Source organism: Phoenix dactylifera, chromosome 9, assembly GCF_051530095.1.
Source record: "Phoenix dactylifera cultivar Ajwa chromosome 9, Ajwa_hap1_PhDact_Kaust_v1.1, whole genome shotgun sequence".
In the NCBI taxonomy this organism is placed as follows: Eukaryota; Viridiplantae; Streptophyta; class Magnoliopsida; order Arecales; family Arecaceae; genus Phoenix; species Phoenix dactylifera.
In genome coordinates this window covers 33789186-33805000 of record NC_143198.1, presented here as the reverse complement: position 1 = coordinate 33805000, position 15815 = coordinate 33789186, and the positions used below count along the sequence as shown (strand labels likewise).

The following is a 15815-nucleotide window of genomic DNA, read 5'->3' as shown; positions in this document are numbered from 1 at the left end:
AAAACCCGAAACCCAAAACTCGAAACCCAAAACCCGAAACCCAAAATTCGAAACCCTAACCCCTGAACCCTAAACCCTGAACCCGAAACCCGAACTCCGAAACTCGAACCCCGAAACCCGGAACCCCGAAATCCGGAACCCCGAAACCCGAAATTTCGAAACCCCGAAACCCCGACATCCCAAAACTCGAAACCCGAAATCCGAAACTCGAAACCCTAAACCCGAAACCCTAAATCCGAAACCCTAAACCCTAAACCCGAAATCCGAAATCCGAACCCCGAAACCCCGAAACCCAAAACCCGAAACCCCGAAACTCGAAACCCTAAACCCGAAACCCTAAACCCTAAACCCTAAATCCTAAACCCTAAACCCTAAACCCTAAACCCCTAAACCCTAAACCCCTAAACCCCAACCCCTAAACCCTAAACCCTAAAACCCTAACCCTAAACCCAAAACCCAAAATCCTAAACCCAAAAACCTAAACCCTAAAACCTAAACCATAAACCCTGAACCCTAAATTCCTGAACCCTGAACCCTGAATCCCGAACCCCTAACCCTGAACCCCTAAAACCCTGAACCCCTAAAATCTTGAACCCCTAAAACCCTAAAACCCTTAAACCCTAAAACCCTAAAACCCTAAAACCTAAAACCCAAAATCCTAAAACCCAAAACCCTAAAACCTAAATCCTAAAACCTAAAACCATAAACCTAAACCCTAAAACCTAAAACCGAAAACCTAAAACCGAAAACCTAAAACCCCAAACCCTAAAACCTAAACCCTAAACCCTAAATCCTAAAACCTAAAACCTAAACCCTATCACCTAAACCCTAAAACCTAAAGCCCCAACCCTAAACCCCCCACCCTAAACCCCCTAAATCCTAAACCCTAAACCCTAAACCCTAAACCCGAAAATCTGGAAACCCGAAATCCGAAAACCCGAAACCCTAAACCCGAAACCCGAAACCCTAAACCCCGAAACCCCAAACCCTAAAACCCAAATCCTAAAACCTAAAATCCTAAAACCTAAAACCAAAACCAAAAACCCTAAACCCTTAACCTAAAACCCTAAAACCCTAAACCCTAAAACCCTAAAACCTAAAACCTAAAACCTAAACCTAAAACCCTAAAACCTAAACCTAAAACCCTAAAAACCTAAACCCTAAACCCTAAACCCTAACCCTAACCCCCTAAAACTCTAAACCCCTAAAATCCTAACCCTGAACCCCTAAACCCTGAACTCCGAACCCCGAACTCCCGAACCCCGAACCCCGAAACCCCGAACCCTGGAACCCGAACCCCAAAACCCGAACCCTAAACCCTAAATCTAAAACCCTAAGCCCTAAAATCCTAAAATTCTAAAACCTAAAATCCTAAAATCTAAACCCCTAAAACCTAAACCCCGAACCCTAAACTCCGAACCCTAAACCCCGAACCTGAAACCCCGAACCCAAAACCCCGAACTCGAAACCCCGAATCCGAAATATCGAACTCGAAACCCCGAATCCGAAATCTCGAACCCGAAACCCTAGACCCTGAACCCTAAACCCTAGATTCTAAAACCTAAATCCTAGACCGTAGAACCTAAACCCTAGAATCTAGAACCTAAACCCTACACCCTAAACCCTAAATCCTAAAATCCTAAACTCTAAACCTTAAACTCTAAATTCTAAACCCTATATCTGATCTATAATAAGAAATAAATAAATCAGGTTGAGATAAGCAGGTTAAATAGATTAGATCACATTTTGCCGGCTCTCATGCCTTTTGGATGCACATAGCTGTTGGAATTATTTTTTTAAATGATGTATTGCAGGAAACCAAAATCCGGTAACAATCCCAATTGATAAAAACAATGATTTAATTATTATACAAATTAGTATGCTGCTTGTTTGCTGGTTTCAGGTTATGGTCAGCTGTTGGTGGACAGTCATGTAACTGATGTTTCTGAAAAAAATTAATAATTATTTTAAGCACTGGCTTAAGGCAATGAATTAGTCTTAAGATAATAAAGCTTTTATTAATCTACTTTTATTTTAAGGAATCAAATTTGATCGCCTATTCCGTAGAACAATGCAGTCCCGTGGTTGCTCCCCAAAAGTCCAATCGACCAATCAATTTATCATCAATCAAGAGTGTCTCGCAGCCACCCGGCGGTGCCGGAGGGAGAGGGCGGAAGGGGACGAGGAGATTGGCGGCGGGATTTATCAAGAGGGATATAAATGTATAAATAAGTAAAAACAACAAACAAGGAAGGAGAGGAAAGAAAGAAAGAGGGCTGCGGGGGGTTATCAGAGGCTAGGTAATGTCGTCATCGAGCGTGGTGGTCCTCGACAACGGCGGCGGGCTCTGCAAGGCGGGGTTCGGCGGCGAGCGGGACCCGGCCGCGGTGGTCCCCAACTGCCTGGGCCGCTCCTCGTCGTCCAACAGGAAGTGGCTGGTGGCCGACCAGCTGCTGGCCCCCGACGCCGACGTGACCTCCGTGTCGCTCCGGCGCCCCTTCGACCGCGGGTACCTGGTGAACCCGGAGCTCGAGCGGGAGGTCTGGGAGCGCCTCCTCCGCTCCCTCCTCCGCGTGGACCCGTCCCGCTCCTCGCTTCTCCTTGTGGAGCCCCTTTTCAGCCCGCCCGCCGTCCAGCGTGCCACCGACGAGCTCGTCTTCGAGGATCTGGGCTTCCGCGCCCTCTGCGTCGCCGACTCCCCGGCCCTCGTCCACCTCTACGAGGCCAGCCGGCGCCCGCCCGGGGGCGCCCAGTGCAGCCTGGTGGTGGACTGTGGCTTCTCTTTCACCCACGCCGCCCCCGTGGTGGACAACTTCACCCTCAACTACGGGGTCCGCCGCCTGGACCTCGGGGGGAAGGCCCTCACCAACTACCTCAAGGAGCTCGTCTCCTACCGCTCCGTTAACCTCATGGACGAGACCCTCATCATTGATGACGCCAAGGAGAAGCTCTGCTTCGTCTCTCTTGACGTCCCCCGCGACCTCCGCCTCGCCAGGTACGGATATTCCTCTTCTTTCTTCGCTCTTCTATTCGATCCAATCGGATCCCGTGATCTTCTATCCCTTCTTCGTTGTTGGAGTGAGAAACTCCAGAAAGCCTTGGGCGATCCGACTTCATGGCTCACCTTCCGATCAGGCGAATTCGTCTAATCCTATGGGATTGCTTCTAGGATTGTGATCGATCTGCTTGTTTTTCCTTTTTTTCTTTCTATTCTGGGCTTTCTTGAAATTAGATACTCCAGGAAATTCCTTCGAGGAGGAATCCACTCTCCATTTGATTTTCGTTTCCTTCCCAAACTCGGAAACCCTAGATACGGTTCCATTCCACAGAAAATTACAAGGGTTTTGTCCGAAACCCCAATCTCATGGACTCGGGCGCCTGGTGAAAGAGACGGAGACGTCGGAGAAAGGAGTAAGTCCATGGATTCGCTATGTTTCAGTGACTCGTTTTTCAAACTGACACGTTTTTTAAACTGACAACATCCCTTGCTAGTTTAGGACCTGCATGTCAATTGTTGTTTCTCCTTTTGTGTAGGTGCAAATTAGTGAAATGATTGATGTTGAAGATAGCATTTGCACGAAACTTCTGCTATTCCTTGCCTTTATTTTCACTCTTTTTTCAAAAGCAATAGATTTTTGATTCGAAAAGCTCTAAAAGTTTTGTAAACTCCCTCTGCATGTTTTCCCTTTTATTTAGTAAAATTGGTTGAAGCTTCTTGTTAAAAAAACACTTTGAAAACAAAAACTTTGAAAGTTTTACAAACAATTTAAAAAAACAAAAGGGCTTCATCCTACATGTTTTCAGCCTGGTTCATTTTTATACTTGGGTCAACAGGGTTTCTAGTTCTGTGCAGACCTATCTCCTTCTTTCACCTTTTACCTCATTCATGATTCTCTTTGATAACTCGCCATAGATCATCTAATCATGCTTATGATGCTATAGAACAATTTTAGTTATTTTATGTTCTTTATGGTCTAAACTTCTACATTATTTTTTTTGTTTTAGTTTCCTTTTAATTCTTTCTCTTGATATTTGTAAGAACACTTCCAAAACGAATTAGGATTGACTGTAAGAAATGTATGGTTTAATAATAAAGTTGCCTCCATCTCATATCATTTTCAGTTGCTTTTTCCAATATGTAGCAATGTTGACTTGAGCACATGCTAGGTGCTAGAAGTAAATGTTGGTGCACTTGTGGAATCCTCCTTTTTATCCCCAAATCAAAGCTTTAACTTTGTATAGGCTGTAACTTTGTTAGCTCTATCTTTTTCTCATAGCAAGGCCTTAAGCTTCTTTGCTATCATGTTATATGTGCGCTTATTCTTTCCAGTATAATTACTCTTATTATGTTATTTTGTGTGTGATCCTTCTCCTTTCACTTACTTTTTGACTGAAATTGATATTTTGTAATTGTGATATATATATATATATATACACACATTATATTTTCTTTCAATCTGCAGGTAATTGTAAATATCTTTCTTCCTTTTCTATTCGTCTTCCTTGTGATGCACTCTCTTTATTCCATCTCTAACATTATAGCTGTTTGTGACCCTTTAATATCTCTTATTCCTCCCAACTCCTCATGTTGCTTGAGAAATTTCTAAGTGTTCATTGACGTCAGATGGGCCATTTGGGCAGTTTGTTTTGCAATGACTTTGCTAGAGTTAAATTTGGATTCTCATTGCTCTTCAACAACTTAAATGTATTCTCAAATAATCCCTAGCATGCTTGAAATTTTCTGTTTTATCAGATACATGCATACATGCACATATATACAACCTCATAGACACATGCATACATATAATATTAAAATGACCATAATCAAGTTCAGGATCATGAGCTATATATCAAAGGATCCCTAGAAACCTAAGGATCCTTGCTTGTCTTTAATCTTGGGTGGCACTCTCCAACTCTCATCTCTTATAATTTGGATCTTCTATTATTCTACTTTTTAGTCAATATTAACAATCACTAACATTCCTTGTTTGTTACAAATTATGGACTTATCATTAACTCTTGAAATCAATAAACCCAAATGACAACCATGAAATGTTTGATAAGATAAACCGTCAATATTGATGTGCTCCTAAGTGCACTTGTTTGGTTTTTAACTATGCCTTCCTATTCTCAAGAGTGCAGAGCACTAGCAAAATGAAGGAAAAGGGTAATTGCTAAATTAGAACACTTACAATTAAGGAAGCCGGAAGTATAACTGCCCAGTTCGGGGTGGATTGGACAGTTCCGGCAATGAAATCGAGAAACCAGGGAGGGAGGGGGAGAGGGAGAAGGAAAGAGAGGAAGAGAGAGAGAAGGAGAGGAAGGGAGAAGGCGACAGTAAGCGGTGCCTGCCGAAACAAGGCCAAGGGAGGGGAAAGCCCTCTCTCCTCTGTGTATCGAAACAAGAGCGGATTCCCTATTCGAAAGAAAATAAGGGCGTTGGCCTGTTATATATCACTTCACTTAATTTTTTTAAAAAAAATTAATAAGTGAAGTTCACAATAGCTGCCGACTTCACTTAAAAAATTAAAAAAATATATAAAAAGCTGCTAAAGCCCTTGTTTTCTTTCGAAACATGGGTTTTGCCCCTATTCTGATGCATGAAGGAGAGAGGGCACCCCTCTCCTTCGGTCCTATTCTAGCGGCCGCTGCTTGCCACCGTCCTCTCCCTTTCTCTCCCTTCCTTCCTCCCTCCCTTCCTCTCTCTCTCTTTTTCTCTCTTTCCTTCTCCCTCTCCCCCCTCCGCCTCTCTCTCTATCTCCGCCACGCTCTCCCGCTTCTTCCTCTCTCTCTCTCTCCCTCCCTCCCTCCCTCTCTCTCTCTTTTCCTCCATCTCCTTCTTTCTCTCTCCCTCCCTTACCGGTTTTTCTGTCAGTTCCTGTCGGAATGACATGTCACATGGGCGTTCCATACCGTACCACCAGCACAGGTGCCAGTTCCGGTACTGTGAACCTTACTTGAAAATTTTTTGTTAGGCACTGCACTTACTAAACATTGCTAATGGTGGAATAAGTTCATCTAATCAATCCTTTTGTCAAAACCTTTTCTTAAATATAGGCATAAATATCTAGGAAGCAAGAAGCTGAATGAATATATCATCTCATTTTATAGCAAAAGAGTTGCACTTAAATAGGTGAATCAGAGAAAGGAATTTTTAACTCCATCTAACAACTCCAACTTCCAGATTAATCATTGGAACCATCTTAAGCCTATAAAACTTTCCACAAGACCTTGGCACTTTCTAAGATACAAAACCAGTTTAACCATTATACCATATTTGTAATGATGATATGTTTGACTAGACACATTTAGTCCAACAAGTTAATAACTAAAGGGTTCGTGCAGATTAGTTTAAAAATACACTCTTCTTGAGGACTTACTAAGTAAACATAACAATGACCCATTGGGCTGAATTATTTTGCTGGACGAGATCTTAGCGGTCTATCAGCTTGTGGACTTTCAAGTAATGGCTAGACTATAGGTTGGCCATGTCAACATAAATTAGTTTGGCATTTTTTTGCTTCTAGAATGATTCTTGTTTTAATATCAATGACAGTCTTGGTTCATGTGTCAGCTTGTTGGTTCATGTCTCTTCTAGTTTTTCTCACTACGTGGTTTGTTATCTTCTTTGTGAAGTTTGGCAAAGTGTCACTTTCTTGTAGACCAAACTATTAGTGTAAGCTAATCTCAAACTCTTTCCACTCACGAGTATTCATGTTAAAAATACATGATGTGTTTGGATTCAGCACATGTGCACATGTTAGCAAGCAGAAATTTCAAGGATCGGAAGGATATGGCACTTTGGCACACACCATAGAAAACATATTTTAATGCATCATACTCTTAGTCGCCAAAATCTTCTATGCACCTGCTTCAGAATCTTCCAAGATCCTGATCCTGTACCCGCTTCATAAGTACTTTCTTACTAAAATAAAATATCTGCTTTCCTGAATGCACATTCGCATTTCTTTTACTCCTGATTTTGACAACTATGGTCATACTTTATATGTGATGTGTTGGTTTTTTAGCTTTCTAGCATAGTAGAACTCCTATCTTGAGGGGTCTTATGTAGACTTGAGCAAGTTTGGCCTGGCTCGCCTAGCCCAGTTTTGTTTAGGTTTGGGCAGAGGTATCCAGCCCATCAGTTTGGGCAGAGGTTTCCAGCCCATCAGTTTGGGCGAAACTGGGCTTAGAATTTGAGGCCTAACTAAAATTCAAGCCAGGGCCAAGCTTGCTAAAAAGTAAATGGGCTTGGTTGACCTAATCTGAAATAAAATTAATATGAAAAATACCATATATTATTATATATATTAAAATATATAATTTTATCTTAAAACCCATACCGTCCTTTGTAAGAACCCCACACCCTTGCTGCCCTCCTCTCCTTCCCTCCCTCCCTCCCTCCCTCCCTCTCCCAACAAATTGTGGCTTACACAACATTCAAGTACACTGGAATTTTTCCCTCTTTCTTGCCATTGCAAGAATTCGATTGCCTTTTCCTCTCTTGTTTGGATCTGATTTCATGGGTGCCAAAGCTGGATTCTATGTCTCTCCTCGTTGCTAGTAGAACCTCATTACCATCCTTTGATCATGTTTTTCTCCCCACCTCTTCGAATCATAATTGCGAAGGTATCGATATGTACTCCAGGTTCATGAGAATGTGTTGGGTTTGTATGAACATGGGTTTTAGTGGAAGAGTCCAGCTCAAACTAAAGACTTCAGGCCTAAGGCTGAGCTAGGCTGTGTTTGAGCTAATATTATTAGCCCTTACTATCAATTTAGGCTTGGCTTGGCTTGGTCAAATATAGGTATATGCCCCCAAAATATAATTTTGGGGCCTAGAAATTACAAGAATTAATGAAAAATTAAAGAAAATCAACAATGATGCTGCCCCATCCCTTAATTCTCATGCCTAACTTTAAACCATGAAGTCCTTCAATTCATGTACTTAACTCTAAAACCTGTAGGAATCCTTTTCTTGTCATGCCTCGAGACTTGCAAACATACCTTTTGGATCTAGTTAAGGAGACAACCCTTACTCTAAGAGGCCACATCACCACCCTACTCTGCAATACCAAAATGAATGTTGTAACACTCCTCCAAGCATGCCTCTCAACTAAAATCATCTTCTCGGGGAAAAAAAAACCCATCTTAGTTCCCTACATATGCCAATTCAAACCATGGGCTCTTTCCATTTCAAACCTGTCTAGGCAAGGTCTACTGTCCCAGAATCGGGGTCTAGATCGGTTGCCCAACGGCACATAATGATACGCCCTCGTACGTTCTGTGCTGGGCCTGTACCGACACAGTAGAGAAGGTGGGGGAGAGGGTGAACGGGAGAGAGAAAATGAGAGAGAGAGAGAGAGAGAGAAGGGGGAGAGGGGGAGGGAGAGAGGAGTGTGGTGGTGGCCAGCGACTTGGGCGTAGGAGGGCTCTGCGGCTGGATCCCCTATTTCGTTCAAAACAGGGGTTGGGATCTTTTTAATTTTGCGATTTTAAAATAAAGTTGGCATGTGATTTTTCGACTTCACTTAAAAGTCGCAAAAATAAAAAAGAGGCCAGACCCCTATTTTGAACGAAATAGAGGATCCGATTGTGGAGCTCGGAGGAGCCTCCTTCGCGCGGCTCACCGGCCCTTCGCTAGCCGGCCTCCACCTCCCTCTCTTTTTCTTCGTCTCCCTCTACCTTCCTCCTCTGCTCGCTCTCTCTTTTCCTCTCCTTCTTCCCCTTCGGCGATGGATTTCGTTTCCGTTGCCGAAACTGTCCCGATCCGCCGTCAGGACAGCTCGGTACGACCGGAACCGCCCCGTTTGAGACTGTTCCGCCGACCCTGTGTCTAAATATGGGATCCAGTCTTCCATCTCATCAGCTGTTACACCTGCAAATCATTTTCGTACTAGCTAAAAAGCTATAGAGGTGCCCCATCTTTGTCTCTAGCTAAGTTTGGACTGTCAACCCCAATCTTTTTGATTTTTGAGATCGATCTATATGCCATAGCATATGTATCTCTTGACCTTCCTCTAGATAGTGGACCTTCTAACAAGGGAACCTTCTCGAATTTCATGATAAAATCTCATGTTGTTATGTTTGACTCATTATACAACTAGACCCGTTTCTTTGTTTTCCATAGTGTGAGATGCAGAATTGTACTAAAGATCCAACTTTCTCGAGGATCTTTGTTGAATTGCTTTGATGTTCTTTTTTATTTTTTTAAAAAAAATTTCTTTGATCTATGCCTACAAACACACCCCAATTTCTCTTAGGTTGTATCTGGTTTATGAATAAACCCTGAATAAGTGCTCAATAAGGGTTTTATCTAGCCAAACACCAAAAATATATTCATCTTTAACCAACATAACAGCAAAATTGGAATGTCATTGTACTAATCGCAGCAAGAGTGGAATTTCCACAATGACTGCAAAACCTTCCAATTTCTACGAAATTGGTTATTGGGCAGTCAAAATCGTGACAGGTGTACCTGAAGCTATTCCTGTAATAGGATCGCCTTTGGTAGAGTTATTACGTGGAAGTGCTAGTGTGGGCCAATCCACTTCGATTCGTTTTTATAGTTTACACACTTTTGTATTGCCTCTTCTTACTGCCGTATTTATGTTAATGCACTTTCCAATGATACATAAGTAAGGTATTTCGAGTCCTTTATAGAGAAGACTTTAGAATTCAGGTTAAGGCTCTCCTCCCTTTTTCGTAAGAAAAAAAAGTAGGACCAAACCTCGAAGAAGAAGCCCGAGCATTGGACGAAGTGTTTTCCGTTGTATGATGAAGAAGAAAAAAGGATGGGACAACGGTACCACAAGCAAGCATGCAATACTATTGGGGTTTGGTGAACCAACAGGTCGCTCCTCTAGTTGAAGTATCGGGCCCCTTTTTCGTTGCCTAGGTTACACCTTCGGAATACCCCAGACGGGGATTTCGCTCTACTCCCCCCAATCTTCACTTTAGGCCACGCCGACTCTCCGTCGTGAAATTAGACCAAGGGGAATCCCCATAGGACCCGTATACAAAAAGAAAAGATACGGAGATATCCATTTCATGTTAAAACAGATCTTTTATTCTTATGTGGGTCCTCCCCTTTAGAAAAGAAAGTTCTTTTTTACAAAGATTATCCTTGTCTCTGTTTATGTCTCGGATTGGAACAAATCACTATAATTCGTCCGCGCCTACGGATTAGTCGACATTTTTCACAATTTTTTGCGTAGGCCATCGCGTAACAAATTTAAGGCAACTGTAAGCAGAGTAGAAAATCGCCTTCAAGGTTGGAAAGCTCAACCGTTAACTTTTGATGGTCGCCTTACGCTCATAAAATAAGTCACGGCTGGCATATCCAACCATAGAATGAGCTCTTTCAAGATACCATTATCAACAGTTGACCACCTGGAGTCTTTATGAACTAAAATCAAACTTTTTGGTGGAATATTCACATTATGGATAATATCCCGAGTCTCAATAGTTACATACAAGTCTATAGAACATAGAAAAGCAGGATGCCGGAAGGAGTCTCCACTAGCAAAGAACGAACAAGAAAAGGGTTATTGTTTAGGTAGGAGGATGGATGTGGTCCAATGGCTAAAGCTCTATCAGCTTCTTGTAGACTAGCAGTCTCCAGAAAAAAATTATCGGCTGGATCAATGGCTTGGAACAGAAGGTATGCTGCAAGCTCTGTTGCCGGTTCGAATAAGGGTAGTGAACAAGAGCATCTGCTGATGAAACTACTGCTTATGCCGGATCTGGCCCCTCTACCTTTTATCTGAGATAGTGATACGCCTACCTTTTCGTCTACTCTTTTGCTACAGCATTACCACTTGATGAGCTTTTCACTCTATAAGGCATCAAAGGCAAAAGATCATTGAACTTTAATTCGAGATGAAAATAAGAATACTGTCAACTTTCAATGTATTGGGTGTATCTGTATTTATCGAAGCTTTCATTTTCGTGCTTATCCCAATTGTTGGTTCAGTTTATGCATGGCGAAAAGGAGCATTGGAATGGTCTTGACTGAATATTCAGACAATCAAAATAAAAAGGAAGGAAAAGATTACATTGAGACAGTTATGAATTTGATTGAGTTTCCATTAGTTGACTAAACAACCCCCAATTCAGTTATTTCAACAGACCAAAATTGTCCTCCCCAGGGCCACGCATAGAGATCAGTGATCGACATAACCTGGCACTACCAGTCGAATAAAAAAAAACTTCCAGCCAGCAACCACTCACCACTCGGAGGCCCTTGTTTGTGCATTCTGATGTATGGGGCCCATCGCCTGTGCCTTCTCTACATCGATTTTACTTTAAAAAAATTATGAATTACTTATGACAAAATAGAAATGTGAAATTTTTGAGTAGTCTACTTTCCCTCAAATGAGAATGTGAGACAGACCAGAGCAGTCTGGCACTACAACAAAGACTTTTCTGCGGTAATGCTCGACATAATATGTCGGATGAAGAAAGTTTCTTTCCCTTTCTGAAGGGCTTAAAATCGTGGGAGCAAGCGTAACTGCGGAGGCAAAATGTGCAGAACTTGGGAAGAACACAAGAGACCGGCTTTCAAGCTTCTTAAATCGATTGCACTGGCAAAGAAGAAAAGAAGACAATACAATTGGCTTACCCAACTGTCCAAGCTAAAGAGAAAATTTGACTGTCGGGAATACAGCTTTGAGTCAGGGCATCCCGCCTCGAGAAATTTTTCTTGTATTCGTTGGCCTAACTTTCTCGTGTTACGGTCGACAACGTTTTTTCTCCGGGGTATGGGAAGAGTCACTTGAGGGTTAGTGATGCGACCTTCTGTAAAAGCATCACGCGGGTGAACGCCCTTGAATGCGGGCAAGGCGCGAATACAAATACGAGACACTAAACTCGATGTGAAACCAATCAACAGAGCATAAGGTGTAGGGCGGTTGTACCCTGTACCGTACCCCCCTTCCTTGAATTTCTTAGGCCTAAAACCCCTCAAGTGCCTCAAGTAGGTCATGCAGTGATTAACGAACGCCTTTAAAGTGCCGCCTTCCCGAAAAAAATAAGATCGACAGTTATTGTTGGATGTTCCATTCCTGGGTGCTTGGGAATAATCGCATTGTCTGCCACTGACTCGCATCCCAGGAGGCCTCCACGGGTCTTTCAAGCGAGCCATTAGCGACAAGGCTAGAGCTTAGGCATAATTCATCCATGAAAGGGTATAAAGAATAGGCGTAAATCTAATCTATATGCAAAAAAATAAAGATCATGAACGGTTCTTCTATTTTGCATGATTAGGCTAAAGTAAGGGATAAAAAAAATATAAGAAAAAAAACAGATTAGGACCTCAAGCTATCATCTCGACGTTTTGAGCTAGCCTATGACGTCTAGTTTTTTCAATTGCGTCTGCTTACGCTCTAGTTGTCGGGGGGTCTAGCTAGCTTGTTGCTTTCTTTCTTTCCTTACCGCTCATGCTAGCCTATGTGCGTTTTGATGCTTGTTTAGAATTGGAGTAAGCAACAATAGTTATATCTTTAAACCGGGCATGGCATCATTTTTGTGTAACACAATCCAGCGTATTTGTTACACAGAAACTAAACAGCAAGGTTCATCTTCGACCTGCAGCTGTAACGGATGTTGGCTCAATCCGAAGGAAATTATGCAGAAGCTTTACAGAATCCTTTATATTGGAATGAGTCAATAGTCAAATGTTTTGGCAATTCTTGGAGGGGGGGTTAAGCAATATAATTTTGAATCAAAGCTTTTAATCTTTGTTTATCCTTCGTAGCATGGTCTTCTGTACCGGCCGGTACGGTCCGGCCTGGGACCGGTACCGGATCAGCGTGGAATCCGGTACCGGTAGTTTATTGTTGGAGAACCGGTACAGGACCGGTACGAAATCAGTTCAGACCGGTCCGAGCCGCCACCGGTACGCTGACCGGTACCGGTACGGCGGATCTTGCTTCGTAGTCTTCATCCTTTTTTCTGTTTATTCTATTTTCTAGATAGATTGATTGGAAGGTTTAAGAGAATTATCGTGCTTAAATTTTTCATTGAATATTTTGAATAGAAAATGAGAATTATGATATAGTGCGACCTGACTTCTGTTGAAAAGTAGTCACTACCTGAGCCACATATGATGCTTTTTGACCAATAGCTACATAAACACATATCGCATTTTGCCCTTTTTGGTTAAGAATCGTATCTGTAGCTACTGCTGTTTTTCCAGTCTGTGAGTCCCCAATAATTAATTCTCACTTACTTTTTTTTGTAATCGCCGAAATTGTACGACGAACCTTCTTGTTCCAGGCGTACGATCCTGAGACATGACGGTGTCACTTTTCTGGTCATAGACCGAAAAATTCAGGGCAAATTGGAATCATTAACTATTTTACTTTAGAATTAGTGAACAGTTCTTAAATTTGAATCTCAAATTGTGTTTTTTTAATGGTATAACAAAATCAAATTGATTTATGACTAATCGGTTCCTGTTTGTTCTACTCCGGGAAAAGATCCGCCCGAATTCTATTCGTACATATAAGGCAAATGATCTCATCAAATGATATCCACACTGTTCACAAATATTCATTTTTGACCTAAATTTTTTTTTATAATTTAATCTATAACAATTTTCGCATTGAACCCATAAATGTCTGTATTTTTTTCACGGCACGATAGATAATTTGATAAGCCAATGATTTTTTTCGTGTTTCATAATACGGTTAACCGTCCGATTTTAAAGGGGGAAATCCAATATTATAGGAACCTATCTCGATTTTTCTTTTGCTGGGCCCATATCTAAAAGACCTACTTTCTTACGATTACAAGGTTCATTCAAATATGAAATCCAATCCCGAAAATACAGCATTCCACTTTTTTTACTACTCAAGGCTTCATTTTAATTAGTTGATAATATTAGTTGAATATTTTTTGAAAGATATTCTTTTTGTCAGAGGTGTTAAGCTTTTTATCATTCTGGCGTCGAGCTATTTTTCCGCAGGACCTCCCCTATAGTATCGTCACCGCAGTAGAGTTTAACCACCAAGTTCGGGATGGATTGGTGTGGTTCCTCTACGCCTAGACACCAAAATATCGAACCATGAATGAAGAAAGCCATAAGAGAAAAGCATATTGGCTAGTGATTGGTCCGTGTCAACAAACAATTCGAAATACCTCGACTTTTTCAAAACAGGTTCGAGTCAAATAGCAATGATTCGAAGCACTTCTTTTTACATTACACTATTTCGGAAACCTAAGGACTCCATTGTATGGATATGTAAAATACAGGATTTCCAATCCTAGCAGGAAAAGGAGGAAAACAGATACTCAATTTAAAGTGAGTAAACAGAATTCCATACTCGATTTCATAGATACATATGGAACCCGAAATCGACACAGGTGGGTAGGTAGAGAATACCTAGGGGCGCGAGACAACTCTCTCTAAGGAACTCGGTAAAATAGCTCCATAACTTCGGGAGAAGGGGTGCCTCCCACAAAGGGGGTCACAGTGACCAGGTCCGGGCGACTGTTTACCAAAAACACGAAATGACCCGCCCCAATAGGGAAATCCCAATTCAGTGGGCCTTTCGATACAATCAAATATGTCTCCTTGCATAATATGGATTCCAAACATTCATGATCTATATGTGAATGAGTCGAAGTACTTATCTCTCGGTCTAATAGAGAACTATCTCTCCATGGATTGTGAAAGATGTTCCACTAGAAATATTCTTGTTATTGCTTCGACTCATATTCCCCAAAAAGTGGATCCCGCTCTAATAGCTCCGAATAAATTAAAATCCAATCACCTAGATTTGAGATGAAAAGCAATTCCCCATTGGGGGCAAATGGTTATCCATTAAGTGGAGGAAATGGTATTATAAGAAGCAAAAAGGTTATACTCCTATTCTTGAAAGAACGGGCTATCAGGGTTAGCTACCTGGCCAACTTTCATAATTAAATGCCGTCACTATATGGATCACACTTAAACCCTTGTTTTCTCAAAATAAAGATTTGGCTCAGAATTGCCCATTTTTAATTTTAAGGTTTCTCTGAATTTGGAAGTTACCACTTAGTAGGTTTTCGTACCAAGGCTCAATCCAATCAAGCCCGTAGCGTCTACCAATTTCGCCATATCCCCCTTTGATTTGAGACCAAGATCCAGTTGGAATTCTACCCATCTCTTTCATTTATTTTGGAAAGAAGAGGACTGAAACATACCACTGAAAGACTCTACTGAGACAAAAAGATGGGTTGTCAAGAACGTAGAAGAGGTAGGATGGGCAGTTGGTCGGATCTAGTATGGATCCCAGCATCGAGAAATTGGTTAATCGGTAAAGATACATGGATTTGGTGTCCCGCCCAAGAGAGAGACCCAAGTCCTAGTAACCCCGCTAAGTGGTGATTCAACATAGATTCTACATCTTGGAACCAAGCCAATTTTGGGGCAGCTTTGTGATAATGGAACCAACCGGAAAAAAATATTAAATACATATATAAAATATCAATTTATTTATAAATTGATATTTTATATTAAATTTTGATTTATTCTAATCTAATTTTATTAGAATTAATATATTATTATTAATAATTTTATTATAATTATCAATGGGAGAGCCTACCGGTGGGAGAGCCTAAATCCGAAGAACGCACGGATTGAATGGAAGCAAAATAGTTTATCTCACAGAGACAAATATAGAGAAGAAAATTGGGAACCGGGATGAAGACCTCATCAACCCGAGATCGAAAAGGGATGAGTCTTATATCGAAATAGGATTCCGTAAAAACCTTGTGGACAGACACTTTATTTGGATCTGAAATGAGTTCTGCGACTATAGGATGGATCT

General features: G+C 41.5%; 1 protein-coding gene across 11 annotated transcripts in view; it reads left to right on the top strand.

Moving 5' to 3' along the window:
- Positions 1-2043: 2043 nt before the first annotated feature.
- The window catches only part of ARP6 (actin-related protein 6), a 41254-nt gene continuing 27482 nt past the window's right edge, over positions 2044-15815 (top strand). For 3 of the 11 annotated variants that reach the window (XR_015969193.2, XR_015969192.2, XM_088705198.2), the window contains exon 1: positions 2049-2995. Coding sequence is in view for 3 of the 11 variants with exons in the window: in XM_088705198.2 (XP_088561324.1) it covers positions 2304-2995 (692 nt within the window). In the remaining 8 variants the exon portion in view is untranslated. Of the gene's footprint in view, positions 2996-15815 lie in introns of all 11 variants that reach the window. The other 8 variants (XR_015969189.2, XR_015969188.2, XM_088705197.2 and 5 more) reach the window with 4 other exon arrangements.